This window comes from Trichosurus vulpecula, chromosome 4 (assembly GCF_011100635.1).
Source record: "Trichosurus vulpecula isolate mTriVul1 chromosome 4, mTriVul1.pri, whole genome shotgun sequence".
Taxonomy (NCBI): domain Eukaryota; kingdom Metazoa; phylum Chordata; class Mammalia; order Diprotodontia; family Phalangeridae; genus Trichosurus; species Trichosurus vulpecula.
Window position 1 is genome coordinate 429,985,282 of NC_050576.1, and position 27,567 is coordinate 430,012,848.

Here is a 27,567-nt window from a genome sequence, read left to right on the forward strand (position 1 = left end):
GAAGCTTTTCCTTGTTCCCCAGTTGTTAGTACTTTCTCGATCGCTCCATTTTGACCCGCACATATTTTGTATTTACTAGTGTTACGGGGCTTTGCCCTATGTCCAGACTGCCCAAGATGGAGGCATCCACAGGAGAAATGTTGGGGATCTGCTTTCATGAGACAGGAGACCTGGTATCTCCCACATGTGATCTGGGCATGCACCACAGGCTCATTAAATGTCAATGTGGACATGGACCCCACCTCCCTCTCTACCACAGACCTTAAACTCCTTCAAGTCAAAGAATGATTTATCTTTGTCTTATATCCCCAACATTCTGTACAATGCTGGGCACACATTAGCCGTTTAGTAAATCCTCCATGAATGGATGAATTAATGAAAAGTCAATTCCTTGTCCCTTTCCTTTATTAAAGAAGCCAAAATGTTGAAGGTTACATGATATTACTCAATTTAAACCTAGAGATGAGCAGCAGGAAGCAGCATGCTATAGTGATGAGAGTGCTGAAGGAGGCAGAGGACCTGGCTTGAAATCTTTCCTCTGCCACCTGTCTTCCACCTGGGGAAAGTCACTTAGCTTCTGTCAAACTAAGTTTCCCAATCTAATAAACAAGAATGAGGAACAACAGAGAGTCAGATTTAGATGCAATGTCAGGAAAAAATTCTTCATTATCAGAGTCATTGAAAAATGGAATGGCTGCCTGGGGTGGTGGTGGGTTTGTTGCCCTCATGGGATGCACTATTCCGTAACAGGCTGGATGACCACTTGTAAACCCTGCTGTGGAAAGGATTCTTGTTGTGAAAAGGTACAGGCTGGACCAGATGCTACTGGGAATCTTATGACTCTGTGACTCAGTTTCTTTATCTGTAAAATAGGTATTATAACAATAGCACCTACTTCCCAGGGTTGTTATGAGGTTCCAATGAGTAAGTAAAATGCTTTTGTAAACTTTTGTGATAAACATGCCAGATAAATTCCAACTATTAGTATTATTATAATTGGCTCCCAGCAGGGTGAGGTGCAGAGCCAGGAAGAGAAAATCTGAGCTTGGGAAGCAAGGGAGGGCTGCCCACCATCCTAGCCCTTGAGACAACCTGTATGATCCAGTTTAGGTTGGACCTCAGCTGCACGCTGGCCTCCTCAGGTTAAGATGCTTTCTTAAGAGCAGACTCAGAGTCCTGGTAATTTGGCCCCAGTAAGAGATTCATGGGACTTAAAGCTGGAGGGAACTCAGGAAGAATCTAGCCCAACAGCCCTCAATTCTTGAAGCCATCCTTCAGTGAATGAAGAAGCACAATGCTTCTAAACACTCTCTAGCTATGGTCAGCTCCTGTCCAGCCTGGCCTGTTAAAGGTGGTGCCCAGGGCAAAGGAGAAGTTTTAAATCCCCAGATTTCTGAGCAACATGGTGACCAGTTGGGTTGGCTCTGTCAGCCACCATTGTTTCCTCCCTTCATGATTTGCACCATGGGCACAAGGGCAACAGAAGGCCCAGGATTCATGTGCTCCTACGCAATAACTTCTCTTCACCCACGTGGCTACCACCCTAACACTTTTAACCCTCATTACTTCCCACCTGGACGATTGGAGTAGTCATCTAATTGGTGTTCCTGTCTCTGGTCTCTTCTCTCCACAATCCAGCCACCACCAAGCTGCCATATTGATACTTCTAAAGCCTAAATCTGACCCCATCCTTTAATAAAAGCCAGTGGTAACCTATTACTTTTTTTGAAGCATCAGGTTTAAGTGACTTGCCCAGGGTCACACAGCTAGGCACTTGCCTTGAACTCAGGTGCTCTTGATTTCAGGGCCCATACTCTATTCACTGTGCTGCCTAGCTGTCCCTCTCCCTATTACTTCTAAAGTCAAATAGAAACTCTTTGATTGGTCTTGGAAAACCCTTCACAACCTGGTCCCAATTGCCCTGGATCTCTGAGAATTAGCTCTTCTCCACCTTGTAGCCAGAATGGACTTTGTTTTCTTTGAATGACTCAACTTGCCTCGTTGAGCTTCCCTGGACGCTGGGGCTTGCTCTTCCGGGGCAGGACCAGAGCTTCCTGTGTGATGAGTCGTGGGGCTGGCTGAGGGGAAGTGTGTTAACGTGGTCTACGCTAGGGGGAAGGGCCAAGTCAAGAACCAATCGGCCCTGGTCGTTCAGGCGGCGCTTGATGATGTCAAAAACTCTATAAGAGGGGAGAGGATGGCTTGAAGATCCTCCTTTCCTTTCCCGGTTGGAGCCAGAGACACCTACAGCCGAAGCTGAGCTGCCGGTAGCAGAGCTGACTGGAGGCTAGTGGGTAATCTTCTTACCGTAGAGGGAAAGCATGTATACGATTTTGCCTTATACCATCTCGCTTCTCTGTGGCCTCCTGGTTACTCTTATAAGGCGGACTTATTGGGCCTGGAAGCTTTTGATGAAAATATCAAAATGGGGATGCTGGTTTGTGGGCTTGTTACTGTGGAGTGTAAATACATGCTTTAGTTCTCCTGCCTTCTGCCTAGAGAATTCCTTATATCCTGTGGTTCCGGACCTTTTAGGCACATATGAGATTCTCTTTGAAATCATAAATTCTGCCTTCCTAATATACACCTATAAGAGGGAAGGGCTGGACTAGAACCCCAAGCTTCAGACCCAAAAATAGGTACCAAGACATCAACCAATCCAGATTAAAGAGAGGAACTGTCATTTTCTACCACGTCATGGAGCCAATTCTTTGCAAGCTTAGACATGGGTTTCTTTTCATTTCCAATTTAGGGGTATTATAACTGAAAACAATGGAGAAAGAGCTATAACTAATGCGGAGTGACCAAGGAGTTGGCTCAGGCCTGTGACAACACAGGGGGATACATGTTTTCTTCCCAGCTGAGACCTTGCAGCCTTCTTTCAGCCCAGACAGTACCACAGACCTCTCCATACCCCCCCCAATATCTCATCCCTGTGGCATCCTTCTCCTGCATGCTACTTTCCCTGGTATAGCTGGAGGACAGGCCACCCACTGTATACTGTCCTCTGCTCTACTACAGTCCCTCCAGTCCTCTTCGCTGTCAACACAAATCCCCCACCATTCCCATTTTTGCCCCAGGTGAGAGGTCTCACCATTACAGCCCCAGACAGACAGTCCAGTAATAATAACAAGCACCCTCCTTTCAGAAGCTTTGTTTATTAAGGTAGGTTTCTTAACAGGAAGCCACAAGGTTGGCAATAGCACCTCTCAAATCACATTTCTTTTTGTTGTGACAGATCAAGCCAGAAGGCAGAGCATACAGTGACTGCCATCTCGTGTCTGTTGAGTGTTAAGTCAGGGCACTAGGATCTTTGACCAGAATGTGGGAGCAGCTAGCTTTGCCCATCCCATGTGACCCTTCCTTCCTCCCCTTCTATCTTGTAAGGTGGTGGGAGGGGAGATTTTAGGAATTCTCCTTTTCTTTGACCCACATCCTGAGTTAGGAGAAATACCAAAGAAAGACATTTCCTTCTTGAGCTCCCACCCCATGCCCCAGCTTTGACAAAATAGCGGCCCTGTTTCCTATCCTCTGCTATAGTTATAAAGATAGGAACACTTGTCAGGTAATGGCTTAATTCCAGAACTGAGAATAAGGTTAGACCTTGAAATACCTGATCCTTCCTGGACACAGAGGGATTGCTGGTGCAGCAAGCCCAGGACCTGGCACACCAAGTCCAGGACCTGGTACACCAGGCTTAGGACCTGGTGCCAGGCCATGTTCCCCAGAGGCAGATTCGAAGGAGCCCGCCCCAACAATGGAATGCCTAAGGTCATGATGGGACAAATGGCTTAAAATGGGTTTTGCAGGAAATACAGGGGGTCTGGCAGGTCCAGCAACTACAGGGGGTCCAGTAGCCACTACAGGTCTGGCAGCCTCAGTGGGTCCGGCAGCCACAGTGGGTCCCACAGTGGATCCTGCTCCATCAGGTTGGGGTCCAGGCTGGAAAATAAAAGCATGCCATGATCATGCTGGTTGTGGGGGCCATTCCAGATGTGGGGCAGAACCCAGGATGATCCTTCCCTCCCTCAAACATCAAATAGATGTCAGTGATTAAAACAAGCCTGGAGGGTAGCCTGGGGCATCTAGAAAATGAATGACCAGGCAGCTCTCCTCTGGGAAATGGGTACCCAAATGACACCTGACTTCCCAAGGGAGTCAAGAAACACCAGAATCAGGGTTTCTTCATGGGTCGAGATGGGTCGATGACAACAAGTCCAGGAGGAGCTGGCTTGAGGTGCACAGATTACTGCATGTGCATTACTTTAAGTTTCATGGTAACCCCATGAGAGAGGCAGTGCGTTGTAATGGATGGTCAAGAAGGTCTGGCCTTCCTGGGCAAATCGTTTAAGCTTCTGGGTGTTCTAGACACCAAAAACTAAAGCTAACATTCCAGGAGAGGCTGCTACATGACCTTGCAGATCGAGTGGTAGACTTGGAGTCAGGAAGACCTGAGTATGAATCATGGTCACAGACACTCAATCATTGTGTGACCCTCCTCACTCTCTCCAAAAAACAACAGACCCAGCACTAAGATTCCCAAGTGTGAAAGCCTGTGACCCTGTGGCTAAAGAAGAAGAAGTCAACCATTAAGAGTCACACCAAAGGAAAGGGGTCTGTGTCTGGGCCAGCTGGGTTCCTAGTATGAGGAGCAGCAGCTTAAGCGAGCTCAGCACACCAGGTCAACCTGGAGATAAGCACATGGATAGGTGTTGCATCACATCCCCATTTCCCAGATCCTTCCAGGGAGAAGTTAACAAAATCTGCATCCTCATCATTGCAAGGAACATGTGGAAGAATCTGAAGGCAACTCTCAATGTGTTACAAGTGAGGAGAAAGATAAAGTCCATACCGCGGCTCCAAAGACGGTACAGGAGGCAGCGACATCTTCCCCACCGTCTTTCTCAGTCAGTGTTGCCTTGCAGAAGCCGTACTGTTTTCCAAAAGAAGAGGAAGGATGTCACTGGTGAAAGGAAGCCAGTCTCTCTGTCAGCCTCCCTGGGACTCCTCCCCAATTTCATACCCAGGTGGAGGCAAAAAGTGGTCTCCTCCATTTTGCCAACATCAGAGACGGTTTTGTTCTTTTCTGTCTTCCTCTTTCCTGTCTCCATGGACCTTGGGTGCTCTGGGTGGCAATGCTCAATTCTGACCCCCAGCTGGCTGGGCCTAGCAGGAACGCCTTGGGATTTTAGCCCTAGGGCTGAAAGGGACCACAGCTGGTCCAACCTCCTCATCCAACAGAACAGGCAGAATGAGGCCCAGGGTTCAAGTGGCAAGCCATGGGTCATAAAGGGTGAAAGGAACCTCAAGGGTCAGTCAGTCTACACCCCTCATTTTAGAATTGAGAAAGCTGAGTATGTAGTAGTAAGTGCCAGCTCTGACTTCAAGGGCTCCCACGCTTAGAGTGGGAACAAGAATCCTCTCTAAAACACCAAAGCGGCTTGGGCAGCCAGTGGGCTGAGTGCGCCCCTCCCCTCACGGAAGAGGACCCTTCCCACCCCGGGACTCTGGGATCCACTGGCTGAGGGTGTTTCCTAAGAGCCAGCCTGGTAATGGAAGGGGCTTATCAGCAAAATGGCTGCTGGGGGATGATTTGGGGGAAGGAGGTGAGAAGCAATAGGAACCAATGTGAAATCCCAGCTCCTAGAAATACTGAAGCCTGGCAGGAGTACTTCACTGCTGCCATGGTGCCTCAGGCTGGGCCTAGGGATGCCCATGGCTCCAGCCAGCCCCACTGGGTTTTCTTTACCTGGTCCGCCAGCAGGTTACAGGCTGCTGGATCAGCCATGTCTTTCGGCGCACAGTCAGTGGGTACAACCACAAACTCCACATAGACAGAAGACTGGAGAGGCTAAAGGCAGTGACAGAGAGAGATGAAAACACCCACAAAGCCATCACAATGACTTCCATAACCACGGTTCTTCCTGCAATGACCTTGAGGGTGCAAATGTTATCCTTCCCATTTCACAGACAGGCAAACTGAGGCTTGGAGCAGAAGAGTAATTCCAAGCTCAGAGCTCTTTCCACTGCACAGTGGGCCAAAGTAGAGAAGGGAATGGCAGGGAATCCAGGAGGGAGTCCTAATTCTTGGCTAAAGGGGCTAAAACCAGCCCCTTCCTTTTTCTGGGCTTTTCTGGGCTGTACAAATGCCTGACAAGCCATTTCCTGGCCTTATTTTGCAGACTGATAAGGGGAGAAGAGAGGCCTAAGTCTCACATCCTTCCTTTAAGAGTCAAGGTGGCTGTGACTTGCCCAAAGTCAGCTAGTCTGACTTGGGCCCACATCTCCCAAGACCCACCTGTGCCAAGCTGTTGGGCAATGATGGGGAAAAGACAAACACTGATGGACACCCAAGTGTTGTTTCACAGAGAATTAAAGAATTAAATTAATATTAATAATGTATTATTAACACCAAATAATATAAGTAATAAAGAAGAGGCAACACAGACAGCACCATGGACAGAAAGCCAGTCTGAGCAGTGCAATGGCAGATTAAGCTCCTACCTCTGATACACAACAAGCATTGATTAAGCACCTACTGTGTACTAGGCACTGGGGATACAAAGAGGGGCAAAAAACAGTCCCTGCTCCTGAAGAGCTCATCATGTAATGAGAAAGAACATATATGAATAACGAGGTGCATAAGACAGATTATAGAGAGACTGACAGACAGAGAAGGGGGAAAGAAGAGAGAAAGAAGAGAGAAGGAGAGAGAGGAGAGAGAAGGAGGGGAATGAGGAGGAGAGGGAGAGGAGGAAGGAGGGGAAGGGAGGGGAGGGGAGAGGAGAGGAGAGGTCTCCTTTACCAATAAAATCTTAATTCCTGTCCTAAGCCTGTCTATTAAAAGGAAATACCCATAATAATCATTTATAATAATGGTATAATAATAATAATAATTTCTGTTAATAAAATAACAGAAATATTTGGGAGGTATCACTAACTAGTAACTCTGACAATTTAAAAGTCAATCCCACGCACACTTTAAGAAAGCAAGTAGAGGTGGAAGGGAGGCCCAATGGCAAAAGCATTGACTCGGAGTCAGAGGATCTGGGTCTGCCTCCCACTTGGGACACTTGCCACATGTGACTTTTACCTCCTGGGTCTCAGTTTCCGCCTCTGTATAATGAGGGGGTTGATATAGGATCTTTGGCTGGATTGACTTACAGCCTAAGTAATCAGACATCTTCCAGAACAGAAGGATCCCCACGGTTGGTGGGACCCTCTCCATGCTCCTCAAATAATAGTCTATGTGACCCACACACACACATAGAATGCCTCCTCCCTGAGGGGAAGGATTGTCTCCTTTTGTGCCCTCCTGTACCCAGCTCAACAAGGTGCCTATCCCAGCACTTAGCATAAAGTAGGTGCATAATGAATATGGACTGGATCGGATTGGATTGGATTGGATTGGGTGCCTTAGATCCTTGTGGCTCTCTATCTGCCACAAGTCTTTTTCTCTCTCTCACTGAAGCCCCTTCCTCCCTGCCAGCGCCCACCTGAGTCACCCCCCCATCCTTTCTTCATTCCTCTAGGCCCCCCAGATCTGCTATAAACATGCATACATGCAGTGACATCTTATACATAGTATAATATATAATAATGCTACATTATAATATGGTAATTATTTACATAACTTTGTATAATACATTTATAGAATATATAAATATCACATTTGTGTTTCACTATATTACACTATATTATAGACACTGTGATATTACTGTAGACATATAGTAATGTCTCTATTACTAGAACCAGAAGGTGTCAGTGTTCACCAAGATTTGGCCAATACCTGTGTCGTGCTCCCGCCCCCCACCCAAGCCTATACTGGAACCCAGCCAATCTTACTGCAATCTGAGCCCTGGAGATCTCCAGCAGTTTGAAATAACTGCTGTGGTTCTGGGCATTGAAGGCAGCCAGAGCAGCATCAACTGCGTGAAGCACCTTGGTGTCATTCAAGGGTACCAGCAGGGCACAGTTCGGGCAGACTTTCCGCACATCTTCCGCTGAGTCTATCAGAAAAGAGAAGAAACTGTGCTTCATGGCCAGCCATCCCTTTGGTTCTCTTCTATGCTGGCCAGTTAGTTCTGAAATGGTGAAGAACCTCCCCGGGGCTCCTTGTTATAGCTTGGAGGTGCTTGGGGTCCTCCCTTCCCTCCACCTCCTAGCATCCTCAGCTCCCTTCAAGACTCAGATCAAGCAGTCTTATACACCAAGCTGTGTGACTCTGCCCTCAGTTTCCTCATCTGTAAGCGAGAAGAATGGACTCAATGATCTCTCAGATCTCTTTCTAGGATTCTGAGACAAGGGGATTCTGAAATCCCATTGCAGCTCAATGACTTTATAACGTCATTTCAGCTTTTCACTAACTGGTGTTAGAACTGCTGCTTTTATTCTAGCCACTACCATTATGTAAAGATTTTTCAAAGCCTTTGAAAACTAAAATTGCATAAAACTAAAAATCATTGTTAGACTTTGGTATTTCTTCTTTCTCCTACTTCTTATGAATGTTATTCAGCCTTTGGATACTTGCCAAACAATTGGCCAAAGTTTGAAAATCTCCAGCTCCAGGAAATTTAAGTACGGAAAGACCTCATCCCAGGACTTTTTCCATAGTTTTTTTTAAAGGGCTGGGGGTTGTATTCATTAATAGTGAAGCAACTTTACCAGAAATATTTTCTGGCCTCATTCTCCATCACTGGTCTCTAGAACCATACCTGGACTGGACTCACACTTGGCATTCGATACCACAAACTGGTTGTCCAGTTTCAGCACACTGACATCACAGTCTCCTTCCACAGCCTAGGGAAAGATAAGACCTTTCTTGCATAAAACTAAAAATCATTGTTATACTTTGGTATTTCTTCTTTCTCCTACTTCTTATGAATGTTATTCAGCCTTTGGATACTTGCCAAACAATTGGCCAAAGTTTGAAAATCTTCAGCTTCAGGAAATTTAAGTATGGCAGACTCAGACTTTACCTCAAGGAGAAAAGCAGAGGAGCTGGGAGGACTCCAAGGATTTCACTGTTATCTCAGAAGGAAGGAGGGAAGGAAGGAAGGAAGGAAGGAAGGAAGGAAGGAAGGAAGGAAGGATGGAAAGATAGAAGGAAGGATGAAGGATGGAAGGAAGGAAGGAAGAATGGAAAGAAGGAAGGAGAGAAGGAAGGAAGGAAGGATGGAAGGAAGGAAGGAGGGAGGAAAGGAGGGAGGGAGGAAGGAAGGAATGAACAAAGGAAGGAACGAATGAACAAAGGAATGAAGGGAAGGAAGGAAGTAAAGGAGGGAGGAAGGAAGGAAGGAAGGAGGAAGGAACAAAGGAAGGAAGGAAGGATGGAAGGAAAGAAGGAAGGAGGGAGGGAAGGAGGGAGGGAGGAAAGGAGGGAGGGAGGAAAGGAGGGAGGGAGGGAGGAAGGAAGGAACAAAGGAAGGAAGGAAGGAAGGAACATAGGGAAGGAAGGAAGTAAAGGAGGAAGGAAGGATGGAAAGATAGAAGGAAGGATGAAGGATGGAAGGAAGGAAGGAAGAATGGAAAGAAGGAAGGAGAGAAGGAAGGAAGGAAGGATGGAAGGAAGGAAGGAGGGAGGAAAGGAGGGAGGGAGGGAGGAAGGAAGGAATGAACAAAGGAAGGAACGAATGAACAAAGGAAGGAAGGGAAGGAAGGAAGTAAAGGAGGGAGGAAGGAAGGAAGGAAGGAAGGAAGGAAGGAAGGAAGGAAGGAAGGAGGAAGGAACAAAGGAAGGAAGGAAGGATGGAAGGAAAGAAGGAAGGAGGGAGGGAAGGAGGGAGGGAGGAAAGGAGGGAGGGAGGAAAGGAGGGAGGGAGGAAAGGAGGGAGGGAGGGAGGAAGGAAGGAACAAAGGAAGGAAGGAAGGAAGGAAGGAAGGAACATAGGGAAGGAAGGAAGTAAAGGAGGAAGGAAGGATGGAAAGATAGAAGGAAGGATGAAGGATGGAAGGAAGGAAGGAAGAATGGAAAGAAGGAAGGAGAGAAGGAAGGAAGGAAGGATGGAAGGAAGGAAGGAGGGAGGAAAGGAGGGAGGGAGGGAGGAAGGAAGGAATGAACAAAGGAAGGAACGAATGAACAAAGGAATGAAGGGAAGGAAGGAAGTAAAGGAGGGAGGAAGGAAGGGAGGAAGGAAGGAAGGAAGGAAGGAAGGAGGAAGGAACGAAGGAAGGAAGGAAGGATGGAAGGAAAGAAGGAAGGAGGGAGGGAAGGAGGGAGGGAGGAAAGGAGGGAGGGAGGGAAGGAGGGAGGGAGGAAAGGAGGGAGGGAGGAAAGGAGGAAGGGAGGGAGGAAGGAAGGAAGGAAGGAAGGAAGGAAGGAAGGAAGGAAGGAAGGAACATAGGGAAGGAAGGAAGTAAAGGAGGAAGGAAGGAAGTAAAGGAGGGAGGAAGGAAGAAAGGAAGGAAAGAAGGAAGGAAGGAAGGAAGGAAGGAAGGAAGGAAGGAAGGAAGGAAGGAAGGAAGGAAGGAAGGAAGGAAGGAACATGGGGAAGGAAGGAAGGAAGGAAGGAAGGAAGGAAGGAAGGAAGGAAGGAAGGAAAGGAAGGAAGGAAAGGAAGAAAGTAAAGGAGGGTGGAAGGAAGGAAGGAAGAATGGAAGGAAGGAGGGAGGGAGGAAGGAACATAGGAAGGAAGGAACGAAGGAACAAAGGAACGAAGGAACGAAGGGAAGGAAGGAAGTAAAGGAGGGAGGAAGGAAGAATGGAAGGAAGAAGGGAGGAAGGGAGGGAGGGAAGGAGGGAGGAAGGGAGAGAGGAAAGAAGGGAGGGAGGAAGGGAGAGAGGAAGGAAGGAAGTAGAGGAGGGAGGAAGGAAGGGAGGGAGGGAGGAAGGAAGGAATAAAGAATGGAAGGAACGAAGGAAGGAAGGGAAGGAAGAAAGTAAAGGAAGGAGGAAGGAAGGAAGGAACAAAGAAAGAAAGGAAGGCGAAGAAACAAAAGAAGAAGAAACAGAAGATGGAAAATGAAGAAGAAGAAGAAGAAGAAGAAGAAGAAGAAGAAGAAGAAGAAGAAGAAGAAGAAGAAGAAGAAGAAGAAGAAGAAGAAGAAGAAGAAGAAGAAGAAGAAAGAGAGGAAGGAGGGAGAGGAGGACAAGAAGGAGAAAGAGGAAGAGAATTAGGGGAAGGAGAAAGGGGAAAGAGAAAAGAGATATAAGAGGAATAGGCTCCAATGTTTACTTCTGTAGCCTGGTGCCCATCCATTATTGAAATAAGAACCTAGAAAAACACTGCCTAGGTGTTGTGAAGCTTTGAGAACCCCTGAAAGCTGCCTCACCCTGAAGCCAGATCTAACAAGAGCTGTCTAGGAGGTCTGAGTAGTGACCTCACAGGCCCTGTAGTGATGGTGGCACTTGGAAGAGAGTGTCTCAAAATGGACCCTCAGGTAAGTAAGAATGGTGACTGAGCCCAGATTTCCCAGGGGACAGTGGATGGGCTCCTCTCTGCCTCCCCACCTTCCACAGACTCTGGTGGCAGACGTCGGATACTCACGTGTTCTATCACCTGCCTCACAATGCAGTTCTTCAGTGGGGTTGGGTCCAGCACATGGCAGGTAGTTTCTAGCAAGTCCATCTCCAACACATACACCTCTCCCAAAGGCCTCTGCAGGAGGAACCAGTGAGGATGAATAAGCACGACCAGGCATGCTTGGCTAACACTGCCCCAGCATTTACCTGCCTGGTTAGGCAAGGACTAGGTAGCGCCTCTGAGAAAGAGAGAAATGTGGTGCCTAAAAATGAACCTCGAAAAGGGAAAATTTCCATTTCTCATGCTGAGTGCTCTTTTCGAGAATCAAAATGACCTTTTAACCTGCGAGCCCTTTACAACCTGGCCCTGATCTCTCTTTTCAGCCTTGTTATCCCAGCCCTCCCTTCACAATCTAATCCCACAGGCTGTCTCACTGTGCTTCCCACATGACATCTTCCAGCCCCAGACCTGGGTGCTGGCTGTCCGCCATGACGGGCACACTCTCCCCACTCACTTTCATGGTCAAGAATTCCTCACTTCCTTAAAAGCTCAGTTTAAATTTGGCCTCCCATGAGGCCCACCTTGAGCCTGCCTTCCCCCATCCCACCCCCCAACTTGTGTTTACTTTGTATTTACCTTGTATTTATTTGGCATACGCTTAAATGCCTGTATTGTCTCTCCTACAGAATGCAAACTCAAGGGATGGTTCTGGTACTTACATCCTTGGTGCCCAAGGTAGAATGCTTGATGATTCACTGAAGGGTCATACAACACTTACTAGGGGGGTTTACAGATTAAAAATTCTCAGTAAATAATGACATGAGGACCAGAAAGTCTGAGAGCTCTGTAGAATGGTCTCTCTTTCTTCCTCTTCTCTCTTCTTTTGCCTCTTCCTCCTTCCATCTCCCTTTCTCTCCATCTTCTCTTTCTTCCTAAGCATGTATTGGTCTTCCCATGTTTATCTATACTTCTTGCCTTTCTCAACTTCCTCTCCAAGAAGTAGCTTGCAGCCCACAAGTAAATTAACTCCCCAAAGCCCTTGTAGCTGAGTGGTGGCAGAGTTCATAGAGTCTTGGACCCAGATGTTTGCTAGACAGACATGCATTACCTTGGGTAAGTCACTCAGCTTCTCCTACAGACCTCAGTTCCCTCATATATAATGTGTCTTTGTGTGTATGTATGAGAGCTTACCTGCAAAATTCCCTCCTCTAAATCTCATGCTGATGGTATCTATCTTTTAGAAGCAGTCTGGATGTTGGGGGAAAACAACGAACATTCAATTTGGCATCAGAATCTCAGCTCCCTATAATTTCTGCAGGGTCAGAATCATGTCATAAGTAATAAAATGAGAGGGGCTGCATTCTGAAGGCTGTAAGATTCCTTACATCTCTGAATGCAGCGATCCTGCTAGATTATAAGTTCCATGAGGGCAGACCTGTGTCTCGCAAGGCGTCTGTATATCCCTCCTCCATCCCCTCCCCCGTGGTACTGCGGAGACACAGACAAACTTGCCCCATCTGGAAAAGGACAAGGATGGCAAGGCAGATGTGCTGCCCAACTCCAGTAAATGGCAGTCAGAATTCCACCCCAAGGCTCTGACTCCCAGTCCAGTTCTGCTTTCTCTCCACCCAGAGCAGCCTCCCACTGGAAGCCCCAGACCATGGGTCACTTACCCGTTGGTACACTCTCACTTTGTCTATCTGATTCAGAGTGTACTTGTATCCATGCCTGTGGTTGCTGTTGACATATTGCACAGCTGCCAAGGCAGCCTGTTCTACATCTGGGTCATCACAGTTTGGGTCCCTCACTGGGGGAGGAGGAGGAGGAGGAGGAGGAGCACTCCAAGCGGGAGTATAGCTCAGAAGCTGAGCTAGGCAGATGAAGGCTACCAAGGACCTCATGGTCCCCCTCAGGTCTATCACTGGAAAGATGGCCGAGTTCCGAGGCTCCTGCTCATTTATACATTGGAGGGGGCTAGGGAGAGGTATTGCATAAGGACTGGCTGCTCTGGTTCCAAGAAACCCCTGCAAACAGTAGAAATGGAAAAGCAAACAGGGTCAGCATATTGCCAGATGCCCAGTGAATTCAGCCAAAGTCAATGTCCCCAGGGGCAGGGGGTGGGAGAAGAGATGCTCCAAAGTCTGCCCCCAGTGGGATGACTTCAGCACAAAGAAGAAATTCAGCTTGGCAGGGAGCTAAGCAAACAGTCCAGCAAGGCCAAGCCCCACCAAGGTGTTTTGTAGAAGAGAAGAGCGAGCCATCCTGGGGGCGTCCAGCACAGGATGGATAAGGGTCTGGGATTGCCTGGTGATCACCAGTCATTGGCTCTGTTAGTGAGAGGCAGCATGGTGTAGTGGTAAGGACCCAGGGCTGAGTCAGGACGGACCGGGGTTTAGACATTGTCCCCAGCACTTTGTAGTCAGGTGTCCATGGCACACAGCATTTTGCACCTTGGTGCTCTCTGGGGTAAAATGAGGGTAAGGACATCTGGAGAGCAGTGGAATCAAATTCAAATAGAAACAGATTGCTGCTGCAACACATTGGCTTAAAAACCACATTTTAACCTTATCTACATTTTATTGCATTTTAATTTATTTTGTTAAACATTTCACAATAACATTTCCATCTGGTTCAGGAAGCACCGAGAAGTGTTGGGGGATGTGTGTGCCCTGCAGTGAGTCTGACACCTCTGCCTTAGAGCATCTTTCCTGGGCTTGTCATGAGAATCAGTGTCACAGTGCTAGAAAGGACCTCAGCCTACATTCCTGGGCAACATGGCAGGGATGAGGGAAAGAGTCCTGACTCTGAAATCAGACAACTGGATTCCAGTACTGTCTCTGATACGTAGGACCTTGAACAAGTTCCAATCACTTACCTGACAGTGGCCTCAGTTTCCTCATGTGTAAATGAGCAGATTGCCCTACATGGATGCTTAGATCTTTTCTAACACTTACCTCTAGGAGTATAAGATCAGGGACTCATCCAATCATAGCCCAAAGCAGTCCCCACTACAAGGTTCCCCCCCCCCTACAAGTGGTCTTCCAACTTGAAGACCTCCAATGAGGGGGAAACTACCACCCCCTTAAGTAGCCCATGCCCATTCAGAAAGGTCTGGTTGTCCCAAAGTTCTGTAAGTGTTAATGCATGAAAGACCAATTCCCTGTTATTACTGCATGGAAGGCAGATGGTCTCAACCCTGATCAAACGAATGGCCACCTCACACTGATGAATAACTGAAGGCATCAACAATTAACCTTTTTCCAATTAGTCCAGAATCTCAGCAGACACGCTTAGTCTTCCTCCTGAACCTTTCCTCCAAGAGGTCACTGACAAGGCATCACTCTCACCTCAGCCTTGAACATTCTCACCTTGTATCACCAATTGCTTCTGAGACATCTCAACCTGGATGGGTGGAATTCTGACTGCCATTTACTGGAGTTGGGCAGCACATCTGCCTTGCCATCCTTGTCCTTTTCCAGATGGGGCAAGTTTGTCTGTGTCTCCGCAGTACCACGGGGGAGGGGATGGAGGAGGGATATACAGACGCCTTGCGAGACACAGGTCTGCCCTCATGGAACTCTATGTCCTCTATACAGCTTTGGCTCAACACACCCCAAGCTCTCTCCTCTCTCCAAGATACCATCATGCTCCCAGGTCCCCATGTTCCCAACCACAACATCCCTCTTGACCCCTCCTTCTCACTCCGTCTACCAATCCAGTCATTTGCCAAATCTTGGCATTTCTATCCCTACATGTCTTGTAGACCTTTTCTTCCATCCATCCACAAAGCCACCACCCTGCTATAAGCCCTCATCACGTCTCACCTGGACTATTGGAATAACCTGCCGGTTGGTCTCCCTGTCTCAACTTCCTCCAGTACCCAATAGAAAGTCACCTCACACTTCACTCCCTCCATACATGCCATGATCCAGCCATAATGTCACATGTTTGCTGTTCCTCACACATCACATCCATCTCCCCTTCCATAGCTCGAAAGCTCTTCTTCCTTGTCTCTGCTGTTTCTGAGCTTTCCTGGGTCCCTCTAAGACTCAGCTCCAATCCCACCTTCTGCCAAGGACCTTTCCTGGGTCCCTCACTGAATAATGCCTTCTCCTTTCAGATTGCCTCCCATTTTCTTTTAGGTTTATGTGTGTGATACATGTGTGAATATAATGTATGTATGTATGTATGTTATATTGCACAAACCCTTGCATGCATATACGTGTGTACATATATGTATATGTGTTATGTATGTGTAGTATATGTATATTGTTTATGTGTACATATATCGTATGTGTTATATATTGTAATAATATATGTACCATGATACATGTGGGAATGTATGTGTGTTATATGTGTGTCGTATTGTATATGTGTGTGCAGTATATGTATATGTGTTATGTGTGTATATATTATATTGTGTCATGTTGTATGTATATGTGTAATATATGTATATTCGTTATGTGAATATGCACCTGTATATATGTGTGTTATATGTGAGTATATGTATAGGCATGTTGCATCTAATATGCATTACATGTGTGTATTTAATATGTGTGTGATATCTATGCACTATATATGTGTGTACACATATGTATTTATTTATTTATACATAGTTGTTTGCATGTTCTTCTCCATTTTACTGTGAGCTCCTTGAAGGCAGAGACAGTTTCTGCTTTTCTTTGTATCTACAGAGCTTAGCATAGTGCCTGGCATACAGTAGGTGCTTAATAAATGCTTTTTGCTTGATGAGTTACTTGCCAAAATCTCCCATGATCTCAGAGCTGCAAGGGACCCCAGAGTCCATCTAATACAACTCATACTTGCAAAAGACAGCCACTGGCAGCACACAAGTGATACTTCAACCTCTTTTTGGTAGCAGAAGGGAAATGCATGTACACAATATATGTCTATGTGTGTTATGTGTGCATATATATGAGGGGAAGTACACCACTTTTCATATCAGCCTGCTCCACTTGCTCTAGGACAGATCTGATTGTCAGGAAGTATATGAAGAGCTAGAATCTGCCTCCCTACAACCATCCCCAGATGATCTTAGTTTTGCTTTTGGAGAGCCAAGCACATTAAGTCTAATATCTCTTCTGCCTGATAGCCCTTCAACCCCTTGAAGACCACCATCTTGCCCTCTCCGTGCCTTCTCTTCTCTAAGCTGAATGTCCCCACTTTCACCAACCGATTATCTTCAGGTATGGACTTCATTGGCCTTAAAATCTCCAAAGTTAAAAGTAAACCTGATCACCCACTCACACAACTTCAAACGAGGACACTACCTAGAAAATACCTGGAAATCAAACATGCAGAGCCACCTCTCCCCTGTTGACTTTCATCCCCACTTGGCCAATGCCAATGTTATCTCTGGACCCAGCTTTACAGGTAGATAAGGAGTGAATGATTACTGTGTTTCTAGTTAGACTCATTCCAGAGAAGCCTGATAAGTGCATAGACCTCCCTCTTCTCCCTGACCAGGTTTTCCTTCGTCCAGAATTCCTGAGGCAAGGAGATGGCCAGTCAGATGCAAAACATAGCAAAGCCACAGCGTCGTCTGCAACCTGACTCTTCAGTGCCAGCTGCGGGAGAGCCAAGGAGCCAAGTCCTTGTCCTCAGAGGGCTTTTGCTCTGAAGAAGTTAACGATCTTCCCCAAAGGTGGTTTCCCTGCCAGAACACACAGACGCCATTGGAGTCAATAACTGCCTGTACCTCCACCAGCTGGAAAGCTGCCTTTCTCAATACCTTTACTGATGAAAAAAATAAGCAACTCTCAGAATGTGATCTCCCAACCATGGGATCAAAGCATCATCTTTGTAAGTCAATCAATTAACCAATCAGTCAGTAAGTAAGACCAGAGCTGTAACTAGTGTGGAGAGACTGAGTCATTTCTCAGGGTGGTGAAATGGAGAAGGGCCTGCTTGCTCTCCTTCTACTTCTGGTTACACAGCAAAGGATCATGGCTCTTTTGAAGCAAAGCCTCAGCATCCTCAAATTACACTTGCAATCCATATTGACATGGAAGGGTAACTCTACTAGAGAGTCTTCTCTAAAAGTGGCAACAGCTTGGCCTGTTTCTGAACTTCTGGGAGGGCAGAGGCTTCTGGGGTGTGGAAAACATTATTATTCATCTTCCTCTCAGCTCCCAGCAAGCCCCAGGCACACCACTGCTTTCTGAGCTTCTTTCTGTCTGGCTTTTTTTTCTTGTAAAGGGAAAAAATACTCAATACTTAAGAATGATCCCAAAGAAACTTTAAAAGCTCAAAGACTCAGCTCCCTATCACAACGAGGGAGGAGCCAGGCCCCCGTGGCTTCTCTGGGCTCTGCTCTTCTAAAAAGAAGCTTCAGCAAGAAGGGCATTAACACCACAGTCAGAGTAGGGGAGGCCAAAGGAGGATGGAATATTGGAGGGGAGGCTAGAAGGGGAACCGTGGGATACTCACTGAGGGCCCCAGCCTTGGTTGGCACTAGCCCACAAGCTCTGTATCTTCCCTTGGGACCTGCCCCACACCAGGTCTGCTGCAGAAGGTTTACACGTGCCCTGGGGCTAAGGGGGAGAGCTATTACCAACCCTCTCCCCACTATTGAAGCCCTCCCTTCCACCTCCAACATCTCTGGTTTGGGGGCCAGGGGCCATTGACTACTGGAAAACCATGAGCTCCTTAAGAGCAAGAGCTGCCCTTTGCCTCTCTTTAGATTCCCAGCATTTAACACCATACTGGGCACACTTGTTGTAGTTCAGTTGTTTCACTTGTATCAGACTTTGTGACCCCACTGGGGTTTTCTCAGCAAAGATATTGGAGCAGTTGGCCAATTCCTTTGCCAGCTCAATGTTACAGATGAGGAAACTGAGGCAAAAAAGTTTAAGTGACTTGCCCAGGATCACACAGCTAGTGTCTGAAGCTAGATTTGAACTCAAAATGAGTCTTCCTGACTCCTAGCCAGCACTCTATGCACTATGGCACCACCTAGCTGCCTCTAATGGGCACATAGATGAGGCCTAATCAATGCTTCTTGACTGACTCTAAGGCAGGAATTCTTAACCTGGGCTCTGTGAACTTTTTAAAAATATGTTGTTCATTGTATTTCAATAGACTTGGTTGCCTTCATAATCCTACCTATTGTATTTTATGTATGTAAGGCATTATTCTAAGAAGGGGTCCATAGACTTCACCAGACTGATGCCACCTTGAGTCCATGAAATGAAAAAGGATAAACATTCCTGAGGTGGGGCAGAAAATGCCCCTTCCCAGCACAACTGTACAGGCCCCAAACATCTCTGCCACTCACGGCTCAATAAAAGTGATTAGCACTTTGGGCCCAGAGATGAGCTTTCCACAGCCCAGGTGAATTCTTGCCTCACCTGACAGAATGTAAGTAAGCCTCTTACTTTTGCCTCTATACCCCCAGGTCCTTAATAAATATTTGTTTGTTTGTTTAAATAAATGATTGACTGATTAATTAAGCAGTAGATTGGAGGGCTGCTCATCCACCTTGGTGTCCACCTGTCACCCACCTCTCATCCATGGCTCCAAGAAGCTGTAGCATGGGCAATGGCCACATTCTGTTAAACCATCATGGCAGATGGGTTAAACCCGGTTGAGGGTAATGCCCAGGCTTGAAACCAATCAGTGAGTTAGGGGAGTGTCTACCCCAAGCATATGAAGACTTGCCCCAGTGGAATGGGCAGATGAGAACAATTTGATCCAACGGCCTCTTAAGCAGTCACTTGTGGAGTGCTTAGAGTTTGTTTGGACATTGAAGACTCCAAGATCTCACTGCATTCCAGGACATCACCAGTTGTCCTGACTTTTGTCCTGCCACTGGACTTCTAGAACTCTGGAAGAGAGACTGAGGCTGATGACTTTGTGCAATTCTGCCCCATTTAAACCCCATTCACGAGCAAGTCCAAGACATCACCCATGATGTCATTGGTCCTCTTCAAAAACAAAGGACAAACAACAACAGTAGATTGGTCCAATCTCTCCCCAAGGTCTTCTTCCCTACCCCTTCTACTGCCCCACCCCAACCTGTGCTTGTCTGAACAAAAAAGAATCCCTAAGTACGGCTTTGATTGCCCCATCCTGCTCTTTCCGTAGATATCACCATACTGGGACAAAGCTCTATTTAACCCGCTATCATTATGGCTCTGGGTTATGGGTCCAGAGTCAGATCCATCAATAGTTTGAGCACCAACCAAGCTAAGGTCAGTACACCCTCCTTTATCTCTTCCCTCTCACTAGAGGACCCTACCACATACTTTACCAAGAAGATGGAGGCTATCTGCGGTGAACTCTCTCATACCCCTAATTCTATACCTCGAACTCCCTCAGTATCATCCACCATTCTTTCTTCTTATACTCTAGTACTGAAATGATGTATCCCAGTGTGCCATCACCTTACCAATCCCATTTCCTCTGGGAGTTTGCTCTTTCAAAAATTCTCTCTCTCTTGTTTCTCTTTCTCTTTCTCTCTTCAGAACTCTCTCTCTCTCTCTCTCTCTCTCTCTCTCTCTCTCTCTCTCTCTCTCTCTCTCTCTCCCCGCCCCCCAAAATGGTTCCTTCTCTACTGCCTGCCAACACAATCAGGTATCTCTCACTGCAAAAAAAAAAAAAAACCTTCATTTGCCCCGACTCATTCCTTGAATTGTTCTCCTATATCTCTCTTCCTTTTCATAGCCAAATTTCTAGAAAAGGAAGCCCATGTCCATTGCCTCATTGCCTCCCCTTCTTCACCTCCAACACACAGCTCAACTCAGCTTCTTGAGATCTGGCTTCCATCTACATACACTGCTCTCTGAGAATTGCTCTTTCCATGGTCAGCAACAGCCTTGTCTGTAATCACTAAATCCCTTTTCCAGTCTTCACACTTATTGACTTCTCTGTAATTTTTGACACTCCTGGATGATCTCACCTCCTTTGGTTTTCCTGACACTGCCCCTTTCAGGTTTCCTTCCAACCCCTCTGAACACTACTCAGTCTTCGTTCCTGATCATCCTCCATGTCCCCTGCCCCCCTTGTGTGGGTGCCTCCCGAGGCTCCTTCCTAGGACCTCTTTCCTCTCAATATTCTGTCTCTTGATGATTTTGTCAGCTCCATGGGTCTAGTTAGAGATAACTATACAGATTATATTTACCACCCACAGCCTGGAGGGACACCTCCACCTGCATATTTTCCAGGCATCTCAGCCACCCCATCTCCCAGCCACCCATGAATCCTCCTAAATTTCCCTTTTTTTGTAAAGAGCAACCCCATTCTTCAGGTGGGTGAGTCATCCAGGCTCAGAAACGTTCTTCACTGGGCGCTCTCTCACCCGGCTGATCCCTCCTGTCACTTGCCAATCATCGCCATGGCTACAGCCGGACCATCAGCTGCCACACTAGCTCATGGTGTCCTCACTCCTCTCCTGGACTATCAGAGGAACCTCCAGGCTGGTCTCCCTGCAGTTAGTCATCAGTCACTGTCACTGAAAGCACTGACCACGCCCGCCACTCCTTGGCTCAAGGCACTCTTGTGAATCTCTGTTGCCTGACAAGGGCACGCATGTTAGGCATTTCACTTCCTTCAATCTGGACCCAGCCCACTTTTCTAGGACGATTACACAGGATTCTTTGTTACCTACTCCATGGCCCACCCAGACCAACCTGCCAACTGTTCCCTATATAGGACTTTCTAGGTCCTGCTAAGAACAGGGATAGAATCATGGAAAAGCAGGATTTTTTTTCCTTTTTGTTCCAGGATTCTACAACAAACAATTAAACCAATCCCTGGAAAAAGCAATATATTGACCTTCCAGGGCTCAGGTCCCATTGGGCATCAGAGGGGCAGATACTGACTGGCAAAGAGGTCAACATCACTCTGGACAAGGGGAGTTCAGGCATGAGGGAAAGGATTGAGGGAAAGAGACAAGTAAGTGGACCAGAGGATCATGATCTAGAACTGATGGAACTTTGAAAACTACCTAGGCCTGTCCCTTGCCCAAGATCAGACAGGCAGCGAACCTAGGATTTGAACCCAGGTCCTATGACTACAAATCCCATGCTTACTGCACTCCTGTAAGTGTCTTGGGGCTCAGTCCTCCCTTGTTTGGGGCAGCATTCCCCAGGCTCCTCCCCACCATGAAAACTGACCTGTCTCATCCTCTCAGGGTTCCTCTTGGCTAGCTAATACGCTTAATTTAAATGGAGCTAAGAGAGTCTTGAGTGATAAAGGCTTAATGAGCTTCCCTACCCAAATGCCAGTTACATCTTAACAAGTGCTTTCTGATCTTTAACTCTTTTAACTAAAGAGAGTGAGTGATGTTGGCATTTTGAGCAACTTGACTGATCCCTTGAGGAGAAGGAAGGAAGGAAAGAAGGAGGGAGGGAGGAAGGGAGGGAAAGAGGGGAGGAGGAAGGAAATGATAATAAGTATAATAATAACTGACATTTTGTAACACATTTAAAGTTAGTAAAAATGGGGATTATAAAAAATATAAAAATAGGTTATGAGGACTTCCCCATGACGTCCTACTCCCTGCAATGGCTCTCAGAGGTCATGAAGTCCAACCAAATCATTTTGATTTTTAGGAAGGTAGAGACCAGAGAGGCTGAGTCACTTGCCCAAGGTCACATAGGTAACAAATGATGGAGACAGTACTCAAACCCAGGTAATACGACTTACTCCTCTCACTGCACACTCGTACATGTTTCCTTTCATCCTCATGCCTGACTGGCACAAAGGAACTGGGAATATTATTATACTCATTTTACAGAAAGGGAAAGTGAGGCTGGAGACAAGACATGAATGGCCCCAAACCCCAAAGCTGATCAGCATTCCAGAACCCAGGTCTTTCCTGCTCTGCTATGCCATGTTGTCTCTTAATACTCTGAGGCAGGAAGCTCTCACCTGGCGCCCCTCACATGCCACCATCTAGGGGGAGTTCTGCCCATTCTGCCCACACTGAGTGGATGGCTCTTCGTGAAGAGCTGAAGCAGAGCACCCTTACACACCCCCAAGGTCCTGTCCATTAAAAGTTTGGAGAGCTTGGCTCCTAGGCAGCTATATGCCGTGCTTACCCTTGGTGCATGATATAAATCTTCCTATCAGACTTGCCATTGCAAATTGCTTACTTTATATGATTTTGCAAAAATGCTTTGGACTTTGAATATTTTCCTTCTTTCTGTACATCGCCAGAATTTAGCAATACAGGCCAACCTCCCCACTTTACAAACAAGAGAACCAAGATAGAAATGGAAAGGAACTGCCAAGCTGTTATGGGGCAGCTTAAGCAGCCTCTCTATGTGGACAGTGACCCTGACAGATGAATTGCTACATCTCCACCATCTAGATCTCTTAAGATGATCATTGAGAAAGTCAGTCTCGGTGCCTGTTTCTTCATCTATAAAATGAGAAGGTTGAATGAGATGGCATCAAAGATCCCTTTCAATTCTAAACCTATGATCAATCCTACATTGGAGAGCTCACCTAATCCAACCCTTGAATTTTACAAATGAGGAAACTGAGGCCCCAGGAGACTAAGTCACAGAATTTTAGAGGTGGAAAGAACCTCAGGGGCCTCTGATCTAATCCCCACCTGAAGAATAATTTACTGTAGGTCATCCAGCTTCCACGGGAATCCAACTTCCTAAAGGAGCTCATTCCATTTGGGGACAGCTCTGATTGGACAGCTCCAATTTTTTTTTAGCTCCAATTGTTAAGAATAATTTCCCATACACCAAGCCTAAATGCCCTTCTTCCTGATTTTGCCTTCTTTGGTCAAGCAGAATAAATCTAATCCCTCTTTCACACAAGAATTATGGGATACTGGGAGACAGCCATCATAGCTTGGTAGAGTCAAACAAGCATTAACTCTGGAATCAAAGAAACTGGGTTCGAATCCTGTCTCTGATGCTTAATAATAATAGCTAAGAGCTAGCATTTATACAAAGCTTTAAAGTTTGCAAAACCCTTCACAATTATTACCTCATTTTCTCCTCGCAACACCCTGGAAGGCAAGTGCTGTTATTATCACCTTTTTTATAAATGAGGAAACTGAGACAAACAGAGGTAAAGTCATCTGCCCTAGGGCATGCAGCTAGTGAGTGAAGCACGATCTGAACACAAGTCTTTCTGTGGTGTACTGGACAGAACACTGAGCTTGGAATCAGGAAGACTCATCTTCCTAAGTTCAAATCCAGCCTCAGACACTTACTAGCTGTGTGATCCTGGGTAAGTCACTTAACCCTGTTTGCCTCCGTTTCTTCATCTGGAAAATGAGATGAGGAAGGAAATGAAAAACCACTCCAGTATCTGTGCCAAGAAAACCCCAAAATGGGGTCACAAAGACTCAGACATAACTAAAACAACAGAACAACAACAACCCTAACTCCAGGTCCAATGTTCTGTCCACTGGGCCAGCTGACTACCTATGAAACCTTGAGCAAGTCACAACCTCCTTCATTCTAAATTTCTTCTTCTGCAAAGTAGAGGATTAGACTGAGTGTTCTCTAAGGCTCCTGCTTATTTCCCCAGATGATCTTCATGTCATGATCTTCAGGCCCTTCTTCACTGGTTATTCTCCAACTTGTCATCATTTTTATTACTAATATTGATCACTGGCTAGGAACTAGGTTTGATTTTTCATTAAATCTTTAAAGCTTAATCAAGGTTCATGATTGTCTTAAAATTAACACATAGTAGATCCTTGGCCTCAAAAAAAAGTGTGAAACTCCTTGCTCTGCAGAAACAAGCATGAGTTTCAGGTTTGTTGGGGATAGCGTTGGCAAGTCCTGACCATGGACAGAACCAGCAGCACTCTTGTCCTCTTTGTACAAACCTATGTTTTATCCACTTTGAACAGAAACTTTATTTACATGCTGTGAATTGAGAACATACGGAATTTTTTGAGGTGAGGAGAGGAACACGTGGGAAAGCAAGGCTTATAGACAAGTAAAATGTGGGAGTATAATTTACTTAACGTGAGGGAAAACATTAAGGAGCAGAGTCTAAACCCATGGGGCAATTTGTAATCAGGAAATGAGAGAAGTTACCTCTTTTGTAAAAAGTCCAAAATCAACAGCCCAGGCTTAATTTACTTTCTGATGTAATGAAGTCAAAGTGCATGGCCAGTTTATTATTCTTATAGAAACCAGAAAGCACCTTGTCTTTTGAAGGAGTGCAGCCTTGATGGTCTCAGATTGGGGGGGAGACAGAAGGAGGGTGGTGGAAGCTACAGGTCTGATCCTGATGAGATCACTGGTTCCCTAAACCCAGTTCTCCCAGAGGGTACCATTGCAAACCCAAAGAGAGACAAGTGACCACCACAGTTTGACCAGTGGAAGAAAGCAGCTTTCTTCTCTACCCTTAGGCACTGGAGACTCTCAGTCACCGCTAGAACTAGCCTTGTTAGGAGGTGGGGAAAAGGGAGAATCATGGAGAACACCCACTTTGGGAATTCTGTCCTAGCCTTCCAAGGGTGGTGGCTCACCCTTTAGTGCCTGTTTTTATGTGCCCAGATTCCCTCTTCTGAGAATTACAGCTGGCATAGCTCAGTGTGCAGCAGGCACTCCATAAACACAGAGGAAAGAGCTCTGGAATTCGAGGACCTCGTTTCAAATCCTTCCTTTGTTACTTCTTACCTATGTGAGCTTAGGCAAGGTAGTTCAGATCTGTGGGTCTCAGCACTATCACCTGTACAAGGAGGGGGTTAGGCAACCTCAAAGGTCCCTTCCAGCCCCAAAACTACATGACCTCAAGTGTCATGAGAGGCTGGGCAGTACAAAGGAAGCTCACCAGACCTAGAGTCAGGAAAACCTGAGTTCATATCCTGCCTCAGACATGTTCTAACTGTGAGACCCTAGCTAAGTCACATAACTGCTCCTGCCTTAGTTTCCCCATCTGTAAAATGGAGGTAATCATAGCACCTATCTCCCAGAGTTGTTGTGAGGGTCAGAGATAATGTGTAAAACTCTTTGTAAACTTAACGTTACAGCAATTATTAGCTATGATTAGTATTTTCTTTGGATATTCCCCTCATGCCTGGAATGCTCTCCATCCTCCACTCTGCCTACTGACTTCCTGGCTTCCTTTAAGTCCTGACTAAAATTCCTTCTTTTATTGGAAACCTGCCCCGCCCCCTCTTTATTGCAGTGCCTTTCCTCTGTTAATTACTTCCTATTTATCCTGTATATACCTTGCTTTGTAAATTTGTTGTTTGCTTGTTGGCTCCTCCATTCAATTGTAAGCTCTGCAAGGCCAGGGATTGTCTTTCACTTCTTTTTCTATCCCCAGCACTAAGTACAGTTCCTAGTACACAGCAGGCATTTAATAAATATTGATTGATTGATAAGTAAGTGCCAAGAAAAAGATGCCTGATGGGAAGCAGATGGTAGATCAGGACCTTGGTCAGAAGTGATGATAGAGGTCAAGCGCACCTTGCAGCCCACGGCAAGGGAGGGGCTCCTTCAAGCTAAACAAGGTCAATGCCAGGTCTGCTTCACTCTCTCAAGAAAACAACAGCTAATCAAAACAATAAAGAAGGAGACAACTGGGTGGTATTTTGGGTAGAGTACTGGACTTGGGGGATTAAGAAGACCTGATTTCAGATCTTGCCTCAGAAACTGACTAGCTGTTGTGACTGAGCAAATTCCTTAACTCTTTCATCTGTCAAATGAGCAGGTTGCACTCCTCTGCCTCTAAGGTCCTTTTCAGCTCCAAGTCTATGATGCTAAGACTGGAGTTACTCTGGCAGAAACAGCAACTGCTCAGGGGGTGCCTGCTTTGCTTTTCAAGTTGATGGATTTCCAAAGTAATCTTTTCCACTCTCTTTTAAATTATATGACACATATATACATATGTGCACATATACGTATGTGTGTATATGTGTGTTTATGGGTTTTTGTTTGCTTTTTTCCACATCATCATAAATTCCCCCAATATTTCTCTTCCCCACCCCACTCCTGCAGAGAAACATCCCAAATAATAACAGGATATCTTAAAGAAAAAAAGAAAAAAACTAGCAAAACTGATCAATACGTAAAAAAGTCTGGCAATATATGCAGTGTACAACACTCGGGGATCTCACAGTTCTGTGTTTTCTTGTATCTCTTCTTTTTGAGCCATGATTGTTGTTGATAATTTTGCAGCATTGACTTTGATTTTTGGTGGTTGTTATTTTCATTTCCATTGTTATAATCATTGGATATATTGTTTTCTTGGTTCTGCTAACTTCACTTTGCATCAGTCATGGAGAACTTTCCATGTATTCCTCTGTATTCATCACATACATAATTTCTTATAGCACAGTAATATTCTATTACATTCTCATACCACAATCTCTTTAGCCATTTTCCAATCAATTGGCATCTATTTTGTTTCCAATTCTTTGCTGTCACACAAAATGCTGCTGTAAATATCTTGGTATATGTGCAGTTTTTCTTCTTTTCAATGGCCTTCTTGGGTATGGGCTGAGAAATGGGCTCTCTGGATAAAAGAGTATGGACAGTTTAATTGCATAATTCCAAAATGGCCGTATTGATTCACAGCTCCACCAACAATGCACTAAAATGCTTATCTTCCCACAACCCTTCAAGCACTTACTATACTCATTTTTGTCATGTTTGTCAATATGTAGGGTGTGTCATAAAATCTCAAGATTGTTCAGTGATTTGGAGCATTCTTTCGAGAGGTTGCTAATGATTAGTGAATCCTCTCTTGAGAACTATTTGTTCCTATCCTTTGACACATCTATTGAAGGATGGTTTGGGGTATATATACACACACATACATATATAAAAATGTATATGTGTGTGCATATATCTGTTAGTTATTATCCAAACTCTTATCAGAAAAATTTGATACAAAGATTTTTTTCCCAAATGACACCTCCTCTGCTTATCCTAGGTGAATTAATTTTGTCTATGCAGAAGCTTTTCACTTTTATGTGATCAAAGTTATCTTTAAAAGGCTAGTGAGAATTTAATGTTGGGGAAGGCTGAGACAACTCTTTGAAATTCAGTGCCCAGTGGACCCACTATCAGAAAGAAAGGAGTCAGAGAGTAAGCAATGGGGGAATAAAAGGGAAAACATCAAAACTGCCAAAGGTCTCAGGAGAGAAAAC

At 45.8% G+C, this 27,567-nt stretch overlaps 1 protein-coding gene across 1 annotated transcript; it reads right to left on the minus strand.

The window, feature by feature from the left end:
- Positions 1–3,139: 3,139 nt before the first annotated feature.
- AHSG (alpha 2-HS glycoprotein) lies at positions 3,140–21,615 on the minus strand. Its single transcript, XM_036756697.1, has 8 exons — positions 21,599–21,615; positions 13,136–13,486; positions 11,487–11,597; positions 8,715–8,799; positions 7,846–8,009; positions 5,750–5,851; positions 4,853–4,933; positions 3,140–3,942 (listed from the first exon to the last, which is right to left on the minus strand). The coding sequence occupies exons 1-8, from the start codon at positions 21,605–21,607 to the stop codon at positions 3,598–3,600; spliced, it is 1,248 nt and encodes a 415-aa protein (XP_036612592.1). The 5' UTR covers positions 21,608–21,615; the 3' UTR covers positions 3,140–3,597.
- Between the last annotated feature and the right edge of the window lie 5,952 nt (positions 21,616–27,567).

Bases quoted from the DNA above. Each gene is read 5' to 3' on its own strand.
- AHSG (XM_036756697.1), bottom strand. The intron at 8,010-8,714 runs GTATGGTTCTAG...CTTTTCTGATAG, and splicing joins CAAGTGTGAGTCCAGTCCAG to ACTCAGCGGAAGATGTGCGG. The intron at 4,934-5,749 runs GTAAAGAAAACC...TTTGGAAAACAG, and splicing joins GTAACCTGCTGGCGGACCAG to TACGGCTTCTGCAAGGCAAC.